This window comes from Marmota flaviventris, chromosome 5 (genome assembly GCF_047511675.1).
Source record: "Marmota flaviventris isolate mMarFla1 chromosome 5, mMarFla1.hap1, whole genome shotgun sequence".
Classification (NCBI taxonomy): domain Eukaryota; kingdom Metazoa; phylum Chordata; class Mammalia; order Rodentia; family Sciuridae; genus Marmota; species Marmota flaviventris.
In genome coordinates, this window is record NC_092502.1 from 65,270,758 (window position 1) to 65,289,431 (window position 18,674).

The window sequence follows — 18,674 nt, forward strand, 5'->3', positions numbered from 1 at the left end:
TGTATATGAGAGAAACATTTAACTTTTGAGTTTCTAAGTTTGGCTAATTTCACTTAGCACCATGTTCTCCATTTCCATCCATTTACTGGCAAATGCCATAACTTCATTCTTTTTTATGGCTTAGAAGAATTCTATTGTATATATGTACCACAGTTTCTTAATCTATTCATCTATTGGTGGGCATCTGGGCTGATTCCATAATTTAGCTAGTGTGAATTGTGCTCCTGTACACACTGAGGTGGCTGTATCACTGTAGTATGCCCATTTTAGGTCTTTTGGGAAAACACCAAGGAGTGGGATAGCTGGGTCATATAGTGATTGGTTCTATCCCTTGTTTTTTGAGGAGCCTCCATACTGCTTCCCAGAGTGGTTGTACCAGTGTGCAGTCCCACCAACTAGGTACAACTGTACCATTATCCACCACCTCGCCAGCATTTATTATTGTTCATATTCTTGATCATTGCAATTCTGACTAGAGTGAGGTGAAATCTTAGTGTAGTTTTGTTTTGCATTTCCCTAATTGCTAAAGATGCTGAAAATTTTTTCTTATATTTGTTGGCCATTTGTGTTTCTTCTTTTGAGAAGTTTCTCTTTAATTCTTTTGCCCATTTATCGATTGGGTTACTTGTGGGGTTTTGGTGTTTTTTGAGTTATTTATATATGTATATTATGGAGATTAATGCTCTGAGGTGCAGGTGGCAAAGATTTTCTCCCAAGCAGAAATTTGTTAGTTCGATGGCATCCTATTTATTCTTAATTTTATTTCTTGTACTTTGGGGCTCTTGTTAAAGAAGTTGGTGCCAACACCTATATAATGGAGTGTTGACCCTGTTACTTCTAGCAGCTGTAATATTTCTGGTCTAATTCCTAAGTCTTTGATCCATTTCAATTTGAATTTTGTGCTGGGTCAGAGATACGGGTCTACTTCTATTTTTCTATATATAGCTATCCAGTTTTCCCATAACTATTTGTTAAAAAGGCTACCCTTTCTCCAAAATATATATCTATATATTTTCTATTAAAGAACCTTTGTCAAATATCAGGTGGCTAGGTATGTGAATTTGTCTTTGTGTCTTCTATTCTGTTCCATTGGTCTTCATGTCTATTTTGATGCTAATACCATGCTGTTTTTGTTACATTTGTGTAATTTCAGATCAAGTATTGAAATGCCTCCTGCTTTGCTTTTCTTGCTTAGAATTGCTTTGGCTATTCTGGGTCTCTTATTCTTCCAAATACATTTAAGAATTGTTTTTTTCTAATTATGTGAGGAGTGTCATTGGTATTTTGATGAGGATTTCATTGAATCTGTATATTGCTTTCGATAGTGTGGCCATGTGGACAATATTGATTCTGCCTATGCAATAACATGAAATGTCTTTCCATCTTCGAAGAATTTTCTTTAATTTCTTTCTTCAGTGTTCTGTAATTTTCAATGTAGACCTCATTTATCTCCTAGGTTAGATTAATTCCCAAGGGTTTTTTTTGTTTGTTTGTTTTTGAGGTTATTGTGACTGGAATGGTTTTCCTGATTTCTTCCTTGGCTGAATCACTGTTGGAATATAGCAAAGCTACTGATTTATGGGTGTTGATCTTATATATTCCTACTTTGTTAAACACATTTATAAGCTCTAGGAATCTTCTGGTGGAGATGTTTTGGGTTATCTAGATGTAGGATGTGGTTTAATAACGAGCCAGTATCATGTAAAGATAGGCAAAGTGTCATTTAATTGTGTCCTGCACCTGCCTCAAAAGTACATGCAGCCAGATACTGTAAGAACTGATGCTAGCAGAAAGGACCTTCTATCCGCAACTGTCAGCCTGCCTGGTCCCCATGGTGGTGTGATGCATAAAGGGGAGTGAGACTGTCCACCAGTGAGAGATCAGACTATATTCTGGAGATGAGATCTGGGCAGAGGACAGCAATCCCCAGCATGAGCTCCATGGCAGAGCACAACTGATCTGTCTTTTGAACAGAGGCTGCAAAGAGCTGGATACTGCAAAGTGGATCAGCAACAGGAAAGACAGGTTTCAAAATTATTTCCAGCAGTAGCAGGAGCAGCAAGAATGGAATACAGCTAATTAGGCCCAAGCCAGCCTTATTCCACCAGTCCCTTCTTTGAATGGCTGTTTATGGTCTGAGGTCTGAACTCTTTTTTTTTCCTGAGCCCAGTACTGGGCCAGATTCCAGGAACTCCCAAATCCCAAGTCTCCCATGCAATACTGAGTTACTCTATGTCTCTTGGCAAAAAGCTCAACACTTACCTAGCACTTTTTTCCCCCAACATCAAAGCACTTTGCTGAAATGTATTAATTAAGCCCCATGACATCCCAAACTGAAGACATTATGTCCTTATTTTCCAGAGGAGACAGAAAAGCATTTTGGACTTAAGTGGGAGGCAGTGGATGTTGCTTCTAATTTGTTCCATTGAGCATGTCCCTGTGTCCTTTTGTCTGTTTGGTATGTTGTCCTTAAGAGCTTGGCCAGTATTCAAAGGTGCCTTACAAAGAGCAGCTCTTCTGGGCTCAGCACTAGCAGCAGTTTCCTGGTAAGGAGAAAGGTTGGACTTGACCATCTTGACATAGTCTGTGCAGAGAGTTAAAGGCCAAGGAGTGGCAATCCACTAGTCAATTTTCTCCACCCATAAGGCTACTTAGGTAGGCATATGTATCTGGGAAGACTGTAAGGAAAAAAAAATATCCTGGCTAACTGGGCAGAAGAGAATTATTGGGAGGGCAGAGGGGGAGGAAAGAACTTAGTAGCAGATCTGAGGAGGGTGCAGAGGGCTCAGCAGAGGAATCTATAGGAGGAAGCCACAGATCAAATACTGCTGTTGGTGTCCTCACTGTGCTAGGTTTTCCAACTTGCCCGCATCTTCCCTCTCCTGCTCAAGTGTTAAAGTCCCAAGAGGGAGCCTAATACTGGCTCAGCTTGACCCTTAGCTGCATGCAGGGTTGAGGAGGAAAAGGAGTATTGGGTTTGTTTGGTCTCTGAAAAGAGAGGAAACATCTTCCTCCTACCAAGACGACACACGAAGAAGGCAGTTCAAAGATATATTGGTGCTATTAAGAAGGGGTTTTTGGGGGGTGCTGGGAATATAGCTCAGTTGGTAGAGTGCTTGCCTCATATGCACAAGGCCCTGGGTTAATCCCCAGCACTGCAAAAAAAAAAAAAAAAAAAAAAAAAAAGAGGGGTTTGGGGGCTGGAGTTGTGGCTCAGTGGCAGAGCACTTGCCTAGCACATGTGAGGCACTGGGTTTTATCCTCAGTACCACATAAAAATAAATAAATAAAATAAACTTGCTGTCCATATACAATTATAAAAAAATAAAAAGTAAAAGAAAAAGAAGAGGTTTGGTCAGGCACCTTGGCACATATTTATAATTCCACACACATCTATAATAGGAGGCTGAGGTAGGAGGATCGTGTGTTCAAAGGCAGTCTTGGCAAATCTGTGAGAACCTGTCTTAAAATAAAATTTAAACAGGTTCAGTGGTAGAGCACCACTGGGTTAAATACTTAGTGCCAAAAAAAAAAAGAAGGGGTTTGGATGTTGGACAGATGAAAAGTTTGAAAATTTGACAAATGTTCTATACAACCTGAGCTCATGGATGTCTCCAGGATCTGGGAAGAGACTTCATTGTGGCAGAGATTTAGTTGAGGTCAACAAGAACTGTGTAGGTTCGTGTCACCATTTAGTCTAGAGGGCTGGAACAGACTAGCGCAGAAGCCTTTTTGACCCTTGGTAGATAAAAGGCTCACTTGTTGAATCTTAACTCTAAACTTTGATGTTTTGGTCAGTTTTGGTCAATCCTTTTCTAAATCAATCTCCATACTTTGGCTGGCTCAGTTCATAAGAGATGATGCTAACAAGAGTAAAGTTTCCAGTGCTCAGGGTGCATCTATCTCTCCCAGCCCTGCTATTTTTACAAAAGGCTGCACTATACACCAAGAAGACTGGATGGCAGTGCAAGCCGTCACTACAAACAGAAAACAAAGACAAGGGAGGTTTTCTACCTGATGGAAAAAAGTCAAACAGAACCAAAGAACAGAAAGGAGAGGCTTGCCCGTGTGGCCCAACCCACTACATTCACCCACATCACTTACTAACAGTAGTAGAAACTCAGCTGACAAAGGACAGCATTTTTCAGTCCTGAGACATGGGAAGAATGAAACTTCCCACAGTGGAAGGCCTGGCTAAGAATATGGCTTAGCTGCACCCAGATAGACAACTTGAGCATTTGTCATTCAAATCCAAGGTCAGTGGGAATGGGAACTTTCTTTATATCAGAAAGATCATCAAAGAAAGCATGGATTCTCTGTCATCTAATAACCTTAGGAGTATATTCTCTGACAGGCACTTGTTCTTCTTGGGAATGCTGCTTCCACATAAGAAAAATCATGCCTCAACATTAGTAGCAGCTCAAGCTATGCACATGTTCAGGTTTCTCTGAGCAGGGAGGGAGGACTCAGTGGTAATCCATGGTGCCGAGATTCCATCTACTGTCTCACGTACATTCACCTCAGAGGGGATGAGAACAGAAGCTCAGGGCTTGCCCAAGAGCACAACATATCATCCAGGAGAAGAGCCAAAGAGGAGAGGCAGGGAGCCTTGAGATCCATGGGAATAAAAACCTACATGCATTCTAGTTAGGGTGACCATATGTTCTGGTTTCTCCGGGAGACTTTCAGTTTATATCTACTTATATCTGATCACCATTATTCTAATGTTCTTTGATGGCACAGCCAGGACTGGGCCTAGAGTTAAATGTAGAAGCAAATGCTCTACCTGTAGGCATGAGCCTTGGACAATTCTAGTTAGATTTCAGGGAAGCAATGGTTCTTAATTTAGAATAGGCATTTACCTTGTTCCTGTCACTTCTAAATCATTCCCCATCCTCTTCAAGACTTCCTGGCTTCGACTCGTATCATCAGACTCTACACCCACCCCTGCACCTTGTGTGGTCATTATTCATCCTCAGGATCTGTGTGTCCTCTCATTCCTTGAAGACTGTAGCTTCTGGCTCTTTGTTGGTCTCTTGATAGAACTGATGCTATGATGATGACCTCATCTAATCTTAGGGCTTTAAATACCATCTGAAGCCTGGAGCGCTCTCTTAGATGCTAGACTTGTACATTCAACTTACCAACATCTTTACTCTAATTACTAATGGGCCTTTCTGACTTAGTCTGTTGCAAACTAAGCTGTTGCTTTCCCCATAACTCAATCTCCCCATCTTACGGTTTTCATCATCACCATCAGTAAAAGGCCACTCCCTTTGATAGTTAGCCAAGGCAAAAAACCGAGACTCACCTTGACTACTCTCTTCTTTCACATCTGATGTTTGAACTCTTAGAAAATCCTGTTGCCTCTAACTTCAGGGTACTTGTAGCATCTGTCCACTTTGGACTGTATCCACTTCACAACGCCCTGGTTCTATTTACAATCATCTCTCCCCAGGATTATTACAATATCCTCCTAACCAGTTTTTCTGTTTTTACTATTTTCTCTCTAGTCTATTCTCTTACTAGTTCGAAATTCCCAGCAGAAAGAGATACTCTGGTTAAACGTAAGTTAGATTCATGTCACTCCTCTATTCAAAACTCTGTAATAGGGTTAAAATGAAGTCCCTCATTATGACCTAGGACATTCTAGATGACCTCGTCTCCTACTATTCTCCCTCTCCCTTGTTCCAATTCGATTCTATTGGCCACTCCCACCTTAGGGCCTTTATACTTGCTGTTCCTTTGGCTTAGAATTCACTTCTCTCACAGAATCACATGGTTCACATCTTTATTTCCTTCACTCCTCCTTCTTATTTCTGAGTAAGATCATCCCTGGTCAATCTATCTAAAATTATAACCCACCTCTACACAAATTCTATCCTACTCTCCTGACTTTTCTTCTTAGCCCTTAATCCACAATATGTATTACTTATTTATCTTGTTCCCTATCTCTCTCACACTAGATCATAAGCTCCTGTGGGCAGAAATTCTACATATTTTGTTCATGGGTATTTCTACAGGGCCTAAAAAGGTGCCTGAAACATAATTGGCACTCAATAAATATTTACTGAAGTAATAATGACTGAGAGCATCAGTTACAGAACCCATTAGTTTGCCTCTTGGTAGTTTGGACTTTTTAATAAATTTCAAGAACCTTTCATTGAAAGAAACAACTAGGATCTTCTACTCCAACTTTCTGCCATGTGAAAAAAATATTTTTATGTAATCCTGGATCTGCGAGGACCTAGACTTTGCACTCTTTCTAGAAAGAGTGTTCTGTACCGTGCCAGCTAGCCTGGTGGAAAATCTATGGGTTAGAAAATGCAGACTTTCTTTGAACCAAATCTTTCTCTCCAACTAACCTCCTAGTCTACTGTACTGCCCCTGCATGCAACAAATCTTCCTGGTTTACAATGTACTAAGACTCCTCTGTCCCTTGTCTTCTACAGGTTAAATGACCCAAGTGTCTTCATCAGTTTCTCCCGTGATGCAGTTTGATATTTCCTCACAATCTTTGATGCCCAACTCCAGACAAGGGCCCAACTAAGTGAAGAGCTCCCAAAGTGGACATGACTCTAGATAGAACACCTCCCCCACCCAGGGTCCAATCACTTTCCCTGGAGTTGAGGCCCTCTAGTACATCATAAAGTCAGTGTTCTTCGGACTCCCTGTCTCATGGCTTTGCCTGGGCTGATGTGGGGTAGAAGAAGGAGGAGTCATGGGTAGCTCTGGGGACTATGTGCATTGTGGCCATGTGAGGTGACAGGATAAATTGGATCAATGAAATCAATAGATATGCTGTGAAGTGGAAAAAAAGAAAAGGCTGGGAAAAACTGGTAGGAAGAGCACTGTGGGGTAACTAGCATTTTTGTTGGAGTGTGGGTGGGCGAGTGGTGGTCTGAATTCATGGAACTCTACCTGATAGTCTAACATCCTAGGAACGTTCCCAAGATGCTCTGGGAAGTCATCTGCCCACATTTCCCAATTATTCCACTAGATGGAGTGTTGGGGTGTGATGTGGGACTTCTGGGACTTATGCAGAAGAAAACCTGAAATCTAGCTCTTCAATAGGCTTCTTAACTCTGCATATCAGTTCCCTCACCTGTAAAATGACAAACACAAGATCCTTGGGTATAGCCAGTGAGTTAAAAGAGGCAAAGTGCCTGTCAACTCCCCCGAGCTGTAAGACAGTTAACTGTTTTTGCTATGTGTTTCTTTGAAGAGTTAGGAGGGTACGAGGGCAAAGGCAATTTCTTGGCATATACTCTGGAAGATAATTGAGTCTGCCTCACTGCAACCCACAGAAGGCTTCTGGTCTAGGATGAAGCAACCTCCTGATGCCTAAGATTGGAGGGCACGCACCTGAAAATGGGGATGACATAGTTGTTTGGGAAGATGCCGACTCGCCCAGTGACCAAGGAGATGCCCCTCAGCCAGCCGTCCTGGTGCTTCCCCAGGACCCTGATGCCTTCTCCCTTTTGCAGGTCCAGCTCGTCAGGTCCATGGGCTGAGTAGGAGTGTAGGGCTACAAACCTGGGAGACACAGGGGACCGGTGAGGGAAGAAGGGGACATGCTTGGTGGAGAGCATCAAGCCTGCCAATGGCAGAGGTAGTTGGAACCCCAGAATGCAGCAGCCCAATGGTTAGCAATAACAACCTTTTAAAATGGAAATTAAAAAAAAAGGGGGAAACCTCATCATGTAGACAGATAAAAATGGTAAGCCTGGTTGAAACAGTCATGGAGGGGGAGGAGTACGACCTTCTCCATCTTCCTTTTCTTCCTCCATAGAGCACCACAGAACACTAATATAGGCCAACATTGGTACTAAAACAATTGGTAAACTGGCCTCAAATGGAGAAAGATGACCAAGGATTGGTAACAGAGATGAGTTTCAAACCTACAAGAAATGGTCTTCCACGACAGTGGAAGAATGCTTTTTCACGACAGTGTAATGTGTCCTCCAAGAGAATGCTCATAACCAGCAAGGCTCAGGGGAGTGAGAAGTCAACACAGAACTCTCTGATCCACCCCTGTGACTGGGAGCATGGGGATGTCTGACTCCAGGAATGGCCCAAGGAGCTATCTGAATGTAGGCAGAGAAGCAAACATTGGGAAGTAGGAGGCAGAGGTTAATTTTCTCTCTTTTTTGACACACAGTGAAACATAGACTGCTTGGTGAGATGGAGGACAGGGTGTTGCAATGGGCAAAAATGGCCTCTGGCTAAAGCAGAGACATTGCATCCTAAAGCCCACATGGGACTCAAGCGGGTAACATTAGGTAAGAGTCAGGGAAGACAACAGGGAATAGTGCCACTGGGGCTGAGGATGTGAGATTAGCTGCCCCACCAATGCTATTCAAGAAATAACCCATGTCGGGCCACTGGAATATGACCCTCAGGCCAGACATTAGCAAGTCCTAGATTCTAAACACTGAGATGCTTTATCAAAGAGGTCACGGTCTTCTCAGCTACAAGTTTGTTTGTCTTCCCAAAATGTTATATATATATTTGCTGATTACTAAATCAACATTTATTTATGACCTGGTGTTTTGAATCTGAAGAAAAACAATAGAGATTGCTCAATAGCCAATCTCCCAGAGGTGTAATGGTATATAATCTTACAGTCTCTTTCTGCTTTTGCAAAATAATGAGCTAAGATGTTGTGGCTTGCTAATTTGTGTTTTTCATCACTATTTCCTTTGAAGGTGGTAAAGGAAGGGGAGTTGTTTCTCTGGTCTGGGCATGGGAGGCTCAACGGCAACGGGCTAGCAGAGATGACTCCTCTGTACTAGGGACCCGGGATGGAGGGATGAAGGTTTTACTCACATGTTAGTGGAGAGGTGTTGCTGGGAGCCGGGCAGACTGACCGTGGCCATGGAATGTCCTGGGGAGGCAGGTGCAGGATGATAAGTGCTGACCTACACAGTCAGAAGGACAGAGAAGCAGAACCAGTGAATGCCACAAGTCAGGCCTGCAGCAAATAAGGCTTGACGCAGCTGAAGACCAAGAGCCATGCCCAGCACCACCCACCATGTGTCTTCTCTGTGGATTGTGGCTTTGGGTAGAATGGGGTGGAACAGACTAGTTGATGGCCTGCCTGGGTGGCATGCCAGGGCCACATTCCACAAGACTGTGCAGATACTGTCCAGTTTACAGCCACTGCTGCTACTCCTCCTGCTCCCTGCCCCTCCTCACCCCACCCCACCCTCTCCCACAGAGCTCCCTACCTTCTATGAAAACCTGCTTTTGGAAAGTGATACCATGGCTAAGATGGATTCAGAACTTAGCACGTGCCAGGCAGTTTTAAAGTGCTTTACAAGTATCCTTATTATTCCTTGTTTTTTGGATGAGAAACTGAGACACACAGAAAAAGAAAGGTCACAAAAGTAGTAGAAAAGAAAATTTAAAATCAATTCACCTAGGTTCTGAGCCCACACACTCATTGACTACTCATGGTGTTAACACACACACCCACACCCACACACACACGCACACACACACACACAAATCCCTTTCTCCAGGGTAAAAAGGAACAACAATGACAAAAGCCTCTAAAAACTGCCTGCTATCCCAGGAGTTGCCTATTAGCGAACACACCACCTTGCTTATCTCTCTCCTGCCACATCTCACATACTGGTTTATTTTCTGGCTTTTTACTGATTCTCCCACTAGACTTTTAAGTTCCACAAGGATAGAAACTGTGTCAGTCTTATTCATCCTTCTTTTTCTTGTGCGTTCAATATGTACTTGTAGCTTAAAGAATGAATAAATGAACAAAAAAATCTTTCTACCTTGTACGAGAAACACTGACAAAGCCTTAACCATCTATCTCCCTCCATGCCATCCAAGGTAAACACAGCGGATCTGTTTTCAGTTGTCTGTCCATAAATGATGGTTACTAAACATATGTGCCTTTCTAGGACTGTTTTTGGGTACAACTATTATTTGTGTAGTTGTGTTTGTGCAGGTATGCACGTGTTACTAAGTGCATGTGTTTCTGGTTCTGTTTGCTCAGAACCCACAGCAATTGTAGGTACATGTGTCTATTGTATATATGGGTATATTCAACCATATGGGTTGAAATACATGCCTCCTGCATGAGTTTGCATATATATATATATATATATATATATATATATATATATATATGCAGGTATATATGTGAGGGCAAATATCTACAATATTCTGTATGTTATGCATGTAAAGTCTAGAGGATTGTGTAGGTAAGCACAACTATATAGTTTTGTGGTGTATTTATGTCAATGATTGTGTAAATGTATGTGCAACATTTTGAGAATCTAGCTATAGGATCAGGAAAATCATTCTTGTAAAATAATAGCAAATGTTGACAAGGAGGTAGAAAAGTTGAAACCCTCATACATTGCTGGTGGGGATGCAAAAGGGTGCAATCCCTTTAGAAAACTGTCTGGCAGTTCCTCAAATAATAAGACCCAGTAAGATCACTCCTAGTATATAAATACCCAAGAGAAGTACCTAGTATATGCCCAAGAGAAATAACAATACATGACCATGTAAAAACGTGTATACAAATGTTTACAGAAGAGTTATTTATAATAATCAAAAGATGGGATCAACCCAAATGTCCACCGACTGATGAATGGATAAACAAAGTATGATATATCCATCCAATGGAATACTATCCAACCATACAAAGAGTTAAGTACTGACATGTATAAGATCATGGGTGAACCTTGAAATCATTGTACTAAATGAAAGCCAGACACAAAAGACCACATATTTTATGATTCCATTTATATGAAAATGTTGGGAATAGACAAATCTCTAGAGATAGAAAGCCAACTCATGGTTTCCAGAGTTAAGGAGATAAAGGGGACATGGGAGTGATAGCTAAAGAGTTTGGTGATAGCTTGAATATAGAGTTTCTTTCTGTACTAATAAATGTTCTAAAATTGTTAGAAATAATGATTGCACATGTCTGTAAATATATTAAAAACCACTGAATTTTAAACCATAAGTGGGAAAATTGTATGGTAAGTGATTTACATCTCAATAAAAATTTTTAAAATAAAGAAACCATTCCCTAATTTCCCATCCGAGTTACTCTAACACTGAATAAGGTGTTCTGAGCTTTGCAATTAAACATTGTCAAACTAGTTTCTTCAAATAGATATAAAGGAGCTGGCTTTGGGCTAGGCTGCTCCTTCGGTATAATAGGGCAAGGAGGTCCTGCTGGGCTTGAGAGCTATGTCAAGGGAGAGCCTTATTATGCAAACAACCACCCTTTCTCTTTTTTTTTTAACTGTTTTTATTTTCCTATTACATACTTCATGTAATTTATATTACATTTCTATATTTGAAATAAATTTGTACAGTTTTAAGTTCTAATTTAAACATTTTACACCTTACGCTTAACATTTTGGCACAGAGTTGCAAGTTTTAAAAAAAGTATTTATTTTTATTGGTTCAATTAAAAAAAACTATAAGCAAATAACTACTCCTATGTTTGTGGAGGCTACTGGACCACTAAAGTAGCAGGAAGAACCTCACTTAATACTCTTCACTTTCCAATGTTATGTTTGAATGAAAACACTTCTATCTTAAGCACTATTAATCTTCTAGGGAAGAGGAGGGTACTAAATGCAAAGCCATCTCTCCAGTATACCAGGCTCTGTATTTTTACCTCTTTAGAACTTCATCTTCCCTTATTTGGAAAATTGACTGTAACCAGGCTGGAAATCTGTGGGCTTGTGATGGAATCATTTCTAATATGGAATGGTAAAGGAGTCCAGACTCTCAGGTTTGAGGTGTCCTAGAGGTAAAAAGAGAGGAGAACCTATAAAGAAGGAGGAAGACACCACAGGAGGAGGGAGATGGAGATAGAGGAAGCTCCTAAGAATGGGCAGAGTCCAGTTAGGACAGACACAATGGGATAACATATAGACCCAAAGGAACAAAGGAAGGAAGGAGGGTAGAAAGAGGGAGATAAAAACATATTGGACAAATTCTTAAATACATTCATAAGAAAAAAAACAATCCAATAAGAACTGGGCAAAGAATGCAAAAGAATGGCCAATGAACACATGAAAAGATGCTTAACATTCATCATTATCAGGGAAATGCAAATTAAACCCACCCTAAGATACTACTACATACCTCCAAGAATGGCTAGAATTAAAACAACCAACCATACCAAGTGTTGATCAGAATGTGGAGCAATTAGAATTCTTGTGCACACCTGGTGGGAATGGAGAACGGTCCACCAGGCTGGAAAACATGCTGGCCATTTCATACAAAAGTTAACACTGACCACACTACCCAACAATCTCAGAAGCATGTACCCCGCCCCCCCCCCCAACTGAAAACATAATGTCCACCCAAGGACTTATATATTGATGTTCTTAGCAACTTTATTCATTTCAGCCCCAAACTGGAAACAACCCCCATGCCAATCAACTGGTGAATAAAAAACAAACAAAACCCCATATTGTGGTTTAAGCACAGTGAGACACGCCTCAGCAACATATGCAACGTGGATGAAACTCAACATCATCCTAAGTAAGACACAGGACCCAAAATCCGACCAACTACATGATATCATTTATCTGAAATTCTAAGAAAGGAAAAATCCAGAACCATGTTGACAGAAAACAGATTAAAATTTGCCAGGAGCCAGGGTAGGGAGAGCGGATTGGTTAAAAAATCAGCACCAGGGCTGGGGGGGTAGTGGCTCAGCAGTAGGAGCGTTTGCCTTGTACATGTGAGGCCCTGGGTTCGATCCTCAGCACCACATAAAAATAAATAAATAAAATGAAGACATTGTGTCCAAATACAGCTAAAAAATAAATAAATGAATATATATACATATAAAAGAAATTATTTAAAAAAATGGCACCAGAGAACTCCTGAGGAGATGCAAAGGTTCAATTTTTTTGGTCCTAGAGACTGAACTCAGGGCACTTAACCACTGATCCAAATCCCAGTCCTTTTTTTAGTTTTTATTTTGAGACAGGGTCTCAACTAAGTTGCTTAGGGCCTCACTAAGTTGCTGAGGCTGGCTTTGAACTTGAGATCCTCCTGCCTCAGTCCTCTTGAGCCACTAGGATTATAGGCATGTGCCACCATGCCTGGTGCAAATGCTCTATGTCGTGATTGCAGTTGTGGGCTGTAATGCAATGTCCAAAGCCATTGAATTGTTTATTTAAAATGAAGGTATTGTGTCCAAATAAAATGGTTGAATTTATTATACCTGATCATATCTTAATAGAGCTGTTACAACAGCTGATAAATACTGTGCATTACCGTGTTGTCAGGAAACATCCGAGGGGCTGTAGCTCGACTCAGCTCAAGCTCTAGAATTGGTCAGAGAAGGGGCTGTGAACATCTCAGCTTAAGTGGGCAGAGGGCACCTGAATAGGAGAGAAACTGGGAGTGGGCACCTATGGCTCAGAACTCAGTCAATAAGGTAAAATGAGTTAGTGAATGACTGAGGAGATAGAGAAAGACAGCAAAACAAACGGAGAAGGAGAAACTGGGTGGGAAGGGGGACAGACAAAACAGGACAGAAAGGAAGGCCCCACTGGGTAGATGAAGACTCTCTGCAGATGGCTCACTTCTGAGGATGCAAGTCTGTTCCTGTCGTTGGGATGGAAGACAGGAAGCTCAGCCTCCCTGAGGGATCAGGCCTATGGGTGGTTCCTTTCCCTGGAGTCAATTGTGACCCCTGGTGTCCGGGCCACACAGGTTTGTAAGGATGCATACGAGATCCTGGAGCAACTGATGCTTCCTGGCAAAAGGTTTGCACCCTGAGAAAGATCAGGGAGCAGGTTTGGGTATGAGGGTTGGGTGGGGAGGGGTGGGCATTTCTGCTAAAATCTGAACACATTTTTTCCCTCCCTTGTGAAGGAAATGACTCAGTTAAAATAAATCTTTATCAGTCAGAGAAGAACCGCAGCTGCTTGGCCTCTGGGCATTTGCAGGTCTTCTTCATGGTTAGGTGAGGAGGAAAGGGGCCCCAAGCCTGGCATGGAGTTCTGGAAGTGCTCCATTGTCATCCCTCACCATGAGCCACACAGGTATAACGAGGGCAGCTGCCTCTCAGGAGTCTGGAGATATGGTTTAGAGAGTGCCAGCCAAGTAGCTCTACCATTTACCAGGTGGGCAAGTGGTGGAGCTCTGCAGATCCTCCGTTTCTTAAAAATCTTAAAACAGGGGCAAATGATGGCATTTCTCTCATTGATTTGTTATGAAGATTTAATAAAATAATCCATGTACACTATTTAGCAAAGGGCCTTGCACATTGTAAGTGCTCAATAAATATTATTTACTTTGATCTGCAAAGAAATTAGTTATTACACAGTTACTCTGTGGGGTGGATGGGCACCTCCTTTTATGGGATATCCCTGCAAGGTCTTGGACACACAGCAGGAACTGAGAATATGGGGGTTGGGAACAAACATCAGGAAAACCCCCTCAGCTTTCCTAAATATGTCTGCTCTTCCCCAATTCTACTCATGCCACGGCATTCTGCTATTTCCTCCAGGGGTCTTGCCTTTCAGTAACTTGGTGGGCATGGGGCCACTGTCTTCCTCAAAGAGTGTGAACTACTCCAGAGTGGGTTATGGCTCTGCACTTGGGTTCCCAGGGGCTATTAATGACCTATAATCTACAGAATGTTCTCAGGGTTGGGAGAAGGGCAATATTTTAGAGGTAGAAAATAAGGTCTTATTTGGTAGTTTCTGTACCCACCAACAGCAATTGGTGGGTACAGAAAGCTCATTCTCTTTTGATTTATTTATTTATTTTTAAAATTGATTAAAATAAATAAATAAATAAATAAATAAATAAACAGCAGCAGAATGCATTACAATTCTTATTACACATATATACCAGAATTTTTCATATCTCTGTATATATAGTATTTTGACACCCAATTCGTGTCTTCAGACATGTACTTTGGATAATGATACTATCACATTCTACTATCCTAGCTAAAAGCTTATTCTCTTAAGAGCCACATTCAGTAACTGCAATGTGTGCACCCTGTACGTCCTGGGTATTCACTATGCCCTGGTGTTTCCACAATAATCTAGACACGCAGGAGTCACTTGTGGAACTCTCAGTGTCTATACCAGAAAGAGTTAAGCCTGTAATTATGAAAGCTTGGTGCATGTTCAGGTAGGGAAGTTCAGGGTGCCCTGGAAACTACCTTGATCTTCGAGGGCTGTTTCACTGTCCTCCACTGCTTATTTATATACAGGCTCCATTATCATTATCCCTATTTTTGTAGAATGGAGAACCAGGATAAAAGGATTTCCTGGAGGTAGCCAGCAAATGGGTGGTCAAGTTGACACCAGAAGCAAGAACACAAGGCTCAGAGCCTTTCTGCAGAGCTCCAAGGTTGACACTCATTTCTGGATTTCACTGTGGCTAAAGGGGTCATGTACACGAGCTGCTTTTCTGCCATATTCAACATTGTGTTGTTTATGCTTGTGGATATGCTGCTCACTGTCACCGTCCCGTGTCTCTTGTAATTCAGAATAGATCTGAGAGCAGGTGGAATATGAGATCGGTTCAGTTTGTTTTTCTTTTCCTTCCTAGCAGAGCTGAGGTGCCAGGGCATTAGAGTTCCTGCTGCCAAGATATTCTCAGTCCTTCTCCATCTAGGCCTTCTCAAGCCAGCCAGCTGCAAACCCTCCCTGTTCTTGATGAGCAAGGAGCAGCAGCCACTCAGTGCTAGTTATTTGTCCTGAGAATTTAGACAGTGTCTGCGAAAGAGAACCCATTTATGAGCGGTTAGCAGGTTCTTTTGGATCCAGCTCTGAAAAACAAAACAACCCCCCACCCCCTGAACACCCTCAAGTACATGGATAGTTTAGCAGGTAATACGGTATAACATTGGGAAACTACTAAATTTACAATTCCCAAGTAGTCACTGAAGCTTAGAGTATTCTCCATGATCTGACTCCTGCTTTCCTTTCTAGCTTCAATGACCTCTCCTCCCCTTCCCTTCTTCACGTTAGCCCTGGGGTCTTTTCTTCTCTTCCTTTCTTTTTGGTATCAGGGATTGAATCCAGAGGTGCTTAACCACTGAGCCACATTTACATCCCTTTATATTTTTTATTTAGACACCATGTCTTTTGTTGCTAAGGCTGGCCTCGAACTTGTGATCCTTTGTTGCTAAGGCTGGCCTCAAACTTGTGATCTTCCTGCCTCAGCCTCCTGAGACAGCGGACTTAAAGATATGTGTCACTGCACCCGGCCCTGGGTTTTTTTCTGTCACCCATGATCTTTGCTACATTCCACCTCTCATCTGTTACTTTCCTTATTATTAAACATTTACATTATACATTCATTATGTATATAGATACATGTATGTAATTTTACTTAATAACAATAATACTGATACCTGTATACATAAGAAACAGAATAAAGACAGAAATAGAATACAGTACTTAGAGGCTCTTGGCATATTCCTTAACAATCAGATTTCTTTCTCTCCCCTTGGAAGTAGCAGCAGCACTGAAATTTGTTAATCATTGCTGCTTTTCTTTGTAGTTCACCACCGTGGCACACATCCTTAAGCATGCTGTTTAGTTTTGCCTGTTTGTGCATGTTTTGTGAATGAACTCAAAATGTGTTCAATGGTGTCCTGCATCTTTTGTTTAACACCAAGTTTTTCTGTGGCTCATTTTTTTGTGGCTCATTTCCACTCTTGTCCCATATTTCATTGTTTGAATATACCACCATTTAGCCATTCTGTCATTGATGTGCCATCTGGGTGATTTTCAGTTTGGGCTTGTTATGAATGATGTTGCTGCGAGCATTCTTGACCTGTCCCCTGTGCCCACGTATATGAGTTTCTCCAGGATATACACCTAGGAGTGGAATTGATGGGCCATAGGGTATAAGCCTGTTCAGTTTTATTAGGCAATAACAAATTGTTTCCCAGTGTGGCTGTAACAATTTAAACTTCTACCAGCACAAGATGACAATTCCTGTTATTCCACAGTCTTGCCAGCATGTGGTAATGCCCAGATTTTTAATATCTGCCTATCAGGTGGGTGTGAAATGCTATATCTTTGTGGTTTTAGATTCATTTCTCCAATTTTTTTTTCAAATGTTTATGGGCCTGTGCATGTCCTTTGTCTCCCTCTCTCCCTTGGGTTATTTATTATTTTCTTCTAGCATTTGGTATAGTAATTCTTTGTAGCTTGTATTTTTTATTCTGCAGTGTCTTTTGATGCACTGAAATTCTTATTTTTAATATTGTCAAATTTAAAATATATTCCCTTATGATTCACACGTTGGGAAAATCTTTTTTTTTAAATTTTTTTTTAATTTCTTTTTTTTAAGAGAATTTTAATATTTATTTTTTAGTTTTCGGCGGACACAACATCTTTATTTGTACGTGGTGCTGAGGATTGAACCTGGGCCGCATGCATGCCAGGCGAGCGCGCTACCACTTGAGCCATATCCCCAGCCCCACGTTGGGAAAATCTTGAATAAGATTTTTTTTTATCCCAAGGTCATAAAGATATACTTCTATATTGTCTTTGAAAAGTTTCATAGTTTTGCCTTTCACATTTAAGTCTTTAATCCACCAGGAATTGATTTTTGACAAGGGAGGAATCCAGTTTCATTTTTTTCCACATGGATACCCAATTAGCCCAGCACCATAGTTCACCCTTCCCTTCTGATCTGCAAAGCCTGCTCTGTCAAGTCACTAATATGGTATTATGTAAAAATGTGGATGTGTAACCGATGTGATTCTGCAACTTGTATTTGGGGTAAAAAATGGGAGTTCATAACCCACTTGAATCAAATGTATGGAAGATGATATGTCATGAGCTGTGTAATGTTTTGAACAACCAATAAAAAAAAAAAAAAAAAAACTAAAAAAAAAAAAAAATAAATCAAATCTTCATGCTGTGTCTGTCTCTAGGCAATATGTTCTGTTGGTTTAACAGACATTCTATGCTGAATCCCTGCTATCTTAATTACTATAGTTTTAAAGTAAAATGTGATATCTGACCAGGTAAAACTCACCCTTCACCCCACCCAAACTCATTCTTCAATAGAAGTATTTCGGCTCTTGGTGTTTTGTTCCTCGCTTTGACTTAGAGTCCCCTTTTGAGTACCACAAAAACAAGCAAGCAAATAAACTCCTTCAGGTTTGAATTTATGAATGAATTTTTGGGGAAAATCAAAATCATTCAGATATTGAGTCTTAGTATCCAAGAGCATGGCATTATTTTCCATTTATTTTATATCTTCTTTAATGTATTTCAATAAAGTTTTCAGTCTTAACTATTTTATGTTGGATTCTTTTCTAAGGAATAAAAAACTTTTGGTTGCCACTGTAAATAGCCATCTTTTTAAAAATTACTTTTCTGTTTTTCTTTGGGTATGCAGAAATGCAATTCACTTTCTTATATTGATAGTATCCGGGAACCTTGATAAATTCATACTTTCAATACATTTTTTTTTCTGGATTCTTTTGAGTTCTCTCTACAGACAATAGTATTATCTCCAAATAGTGACAATTATGCTTCTTCCTTTTAAATACTTAACCTTTACTTCTTTTTCTTGACTTACTGATCTTGAGGACAGTGTTGAGCAGGAACAGAACAGGCTTTCTACTCTTTTTTCTAACTTTATAGGAATGCTTTCAACATTTCACCATTAAGTAT

General features: G+C 40.8%; 1 protein-coding gene across 1 annotated transcript in view; it reads right to left on the reverse strand.

The window, feature by feature from the left end:
* Sh3rf2 (SH3 domain containing ring finger 2) overlaps positions 1 to 18,674 on the reverse strand; it is a 125,088-nt gene that overhangs the window by 22,496 nt on the left and 83,918 nt on the right. Inside the window, exons 5-6 of the mRNA XM_027927917.2 lie at positions 8,830 to 8,921; positions 7,366 to 7,536 (exon numbers count right to left, since the gene is read on the reverse strand). Coding sequence (XP_027783718.2) covers positions 7,366 to 7,536; positions 8,830 to 8,921 — 263 coding nt within the window. The remainder of the gene's footprint in view (positions 1 to 7,365; positions 7,537 to 8,829; positions 8,922 to 18,674) is intronic.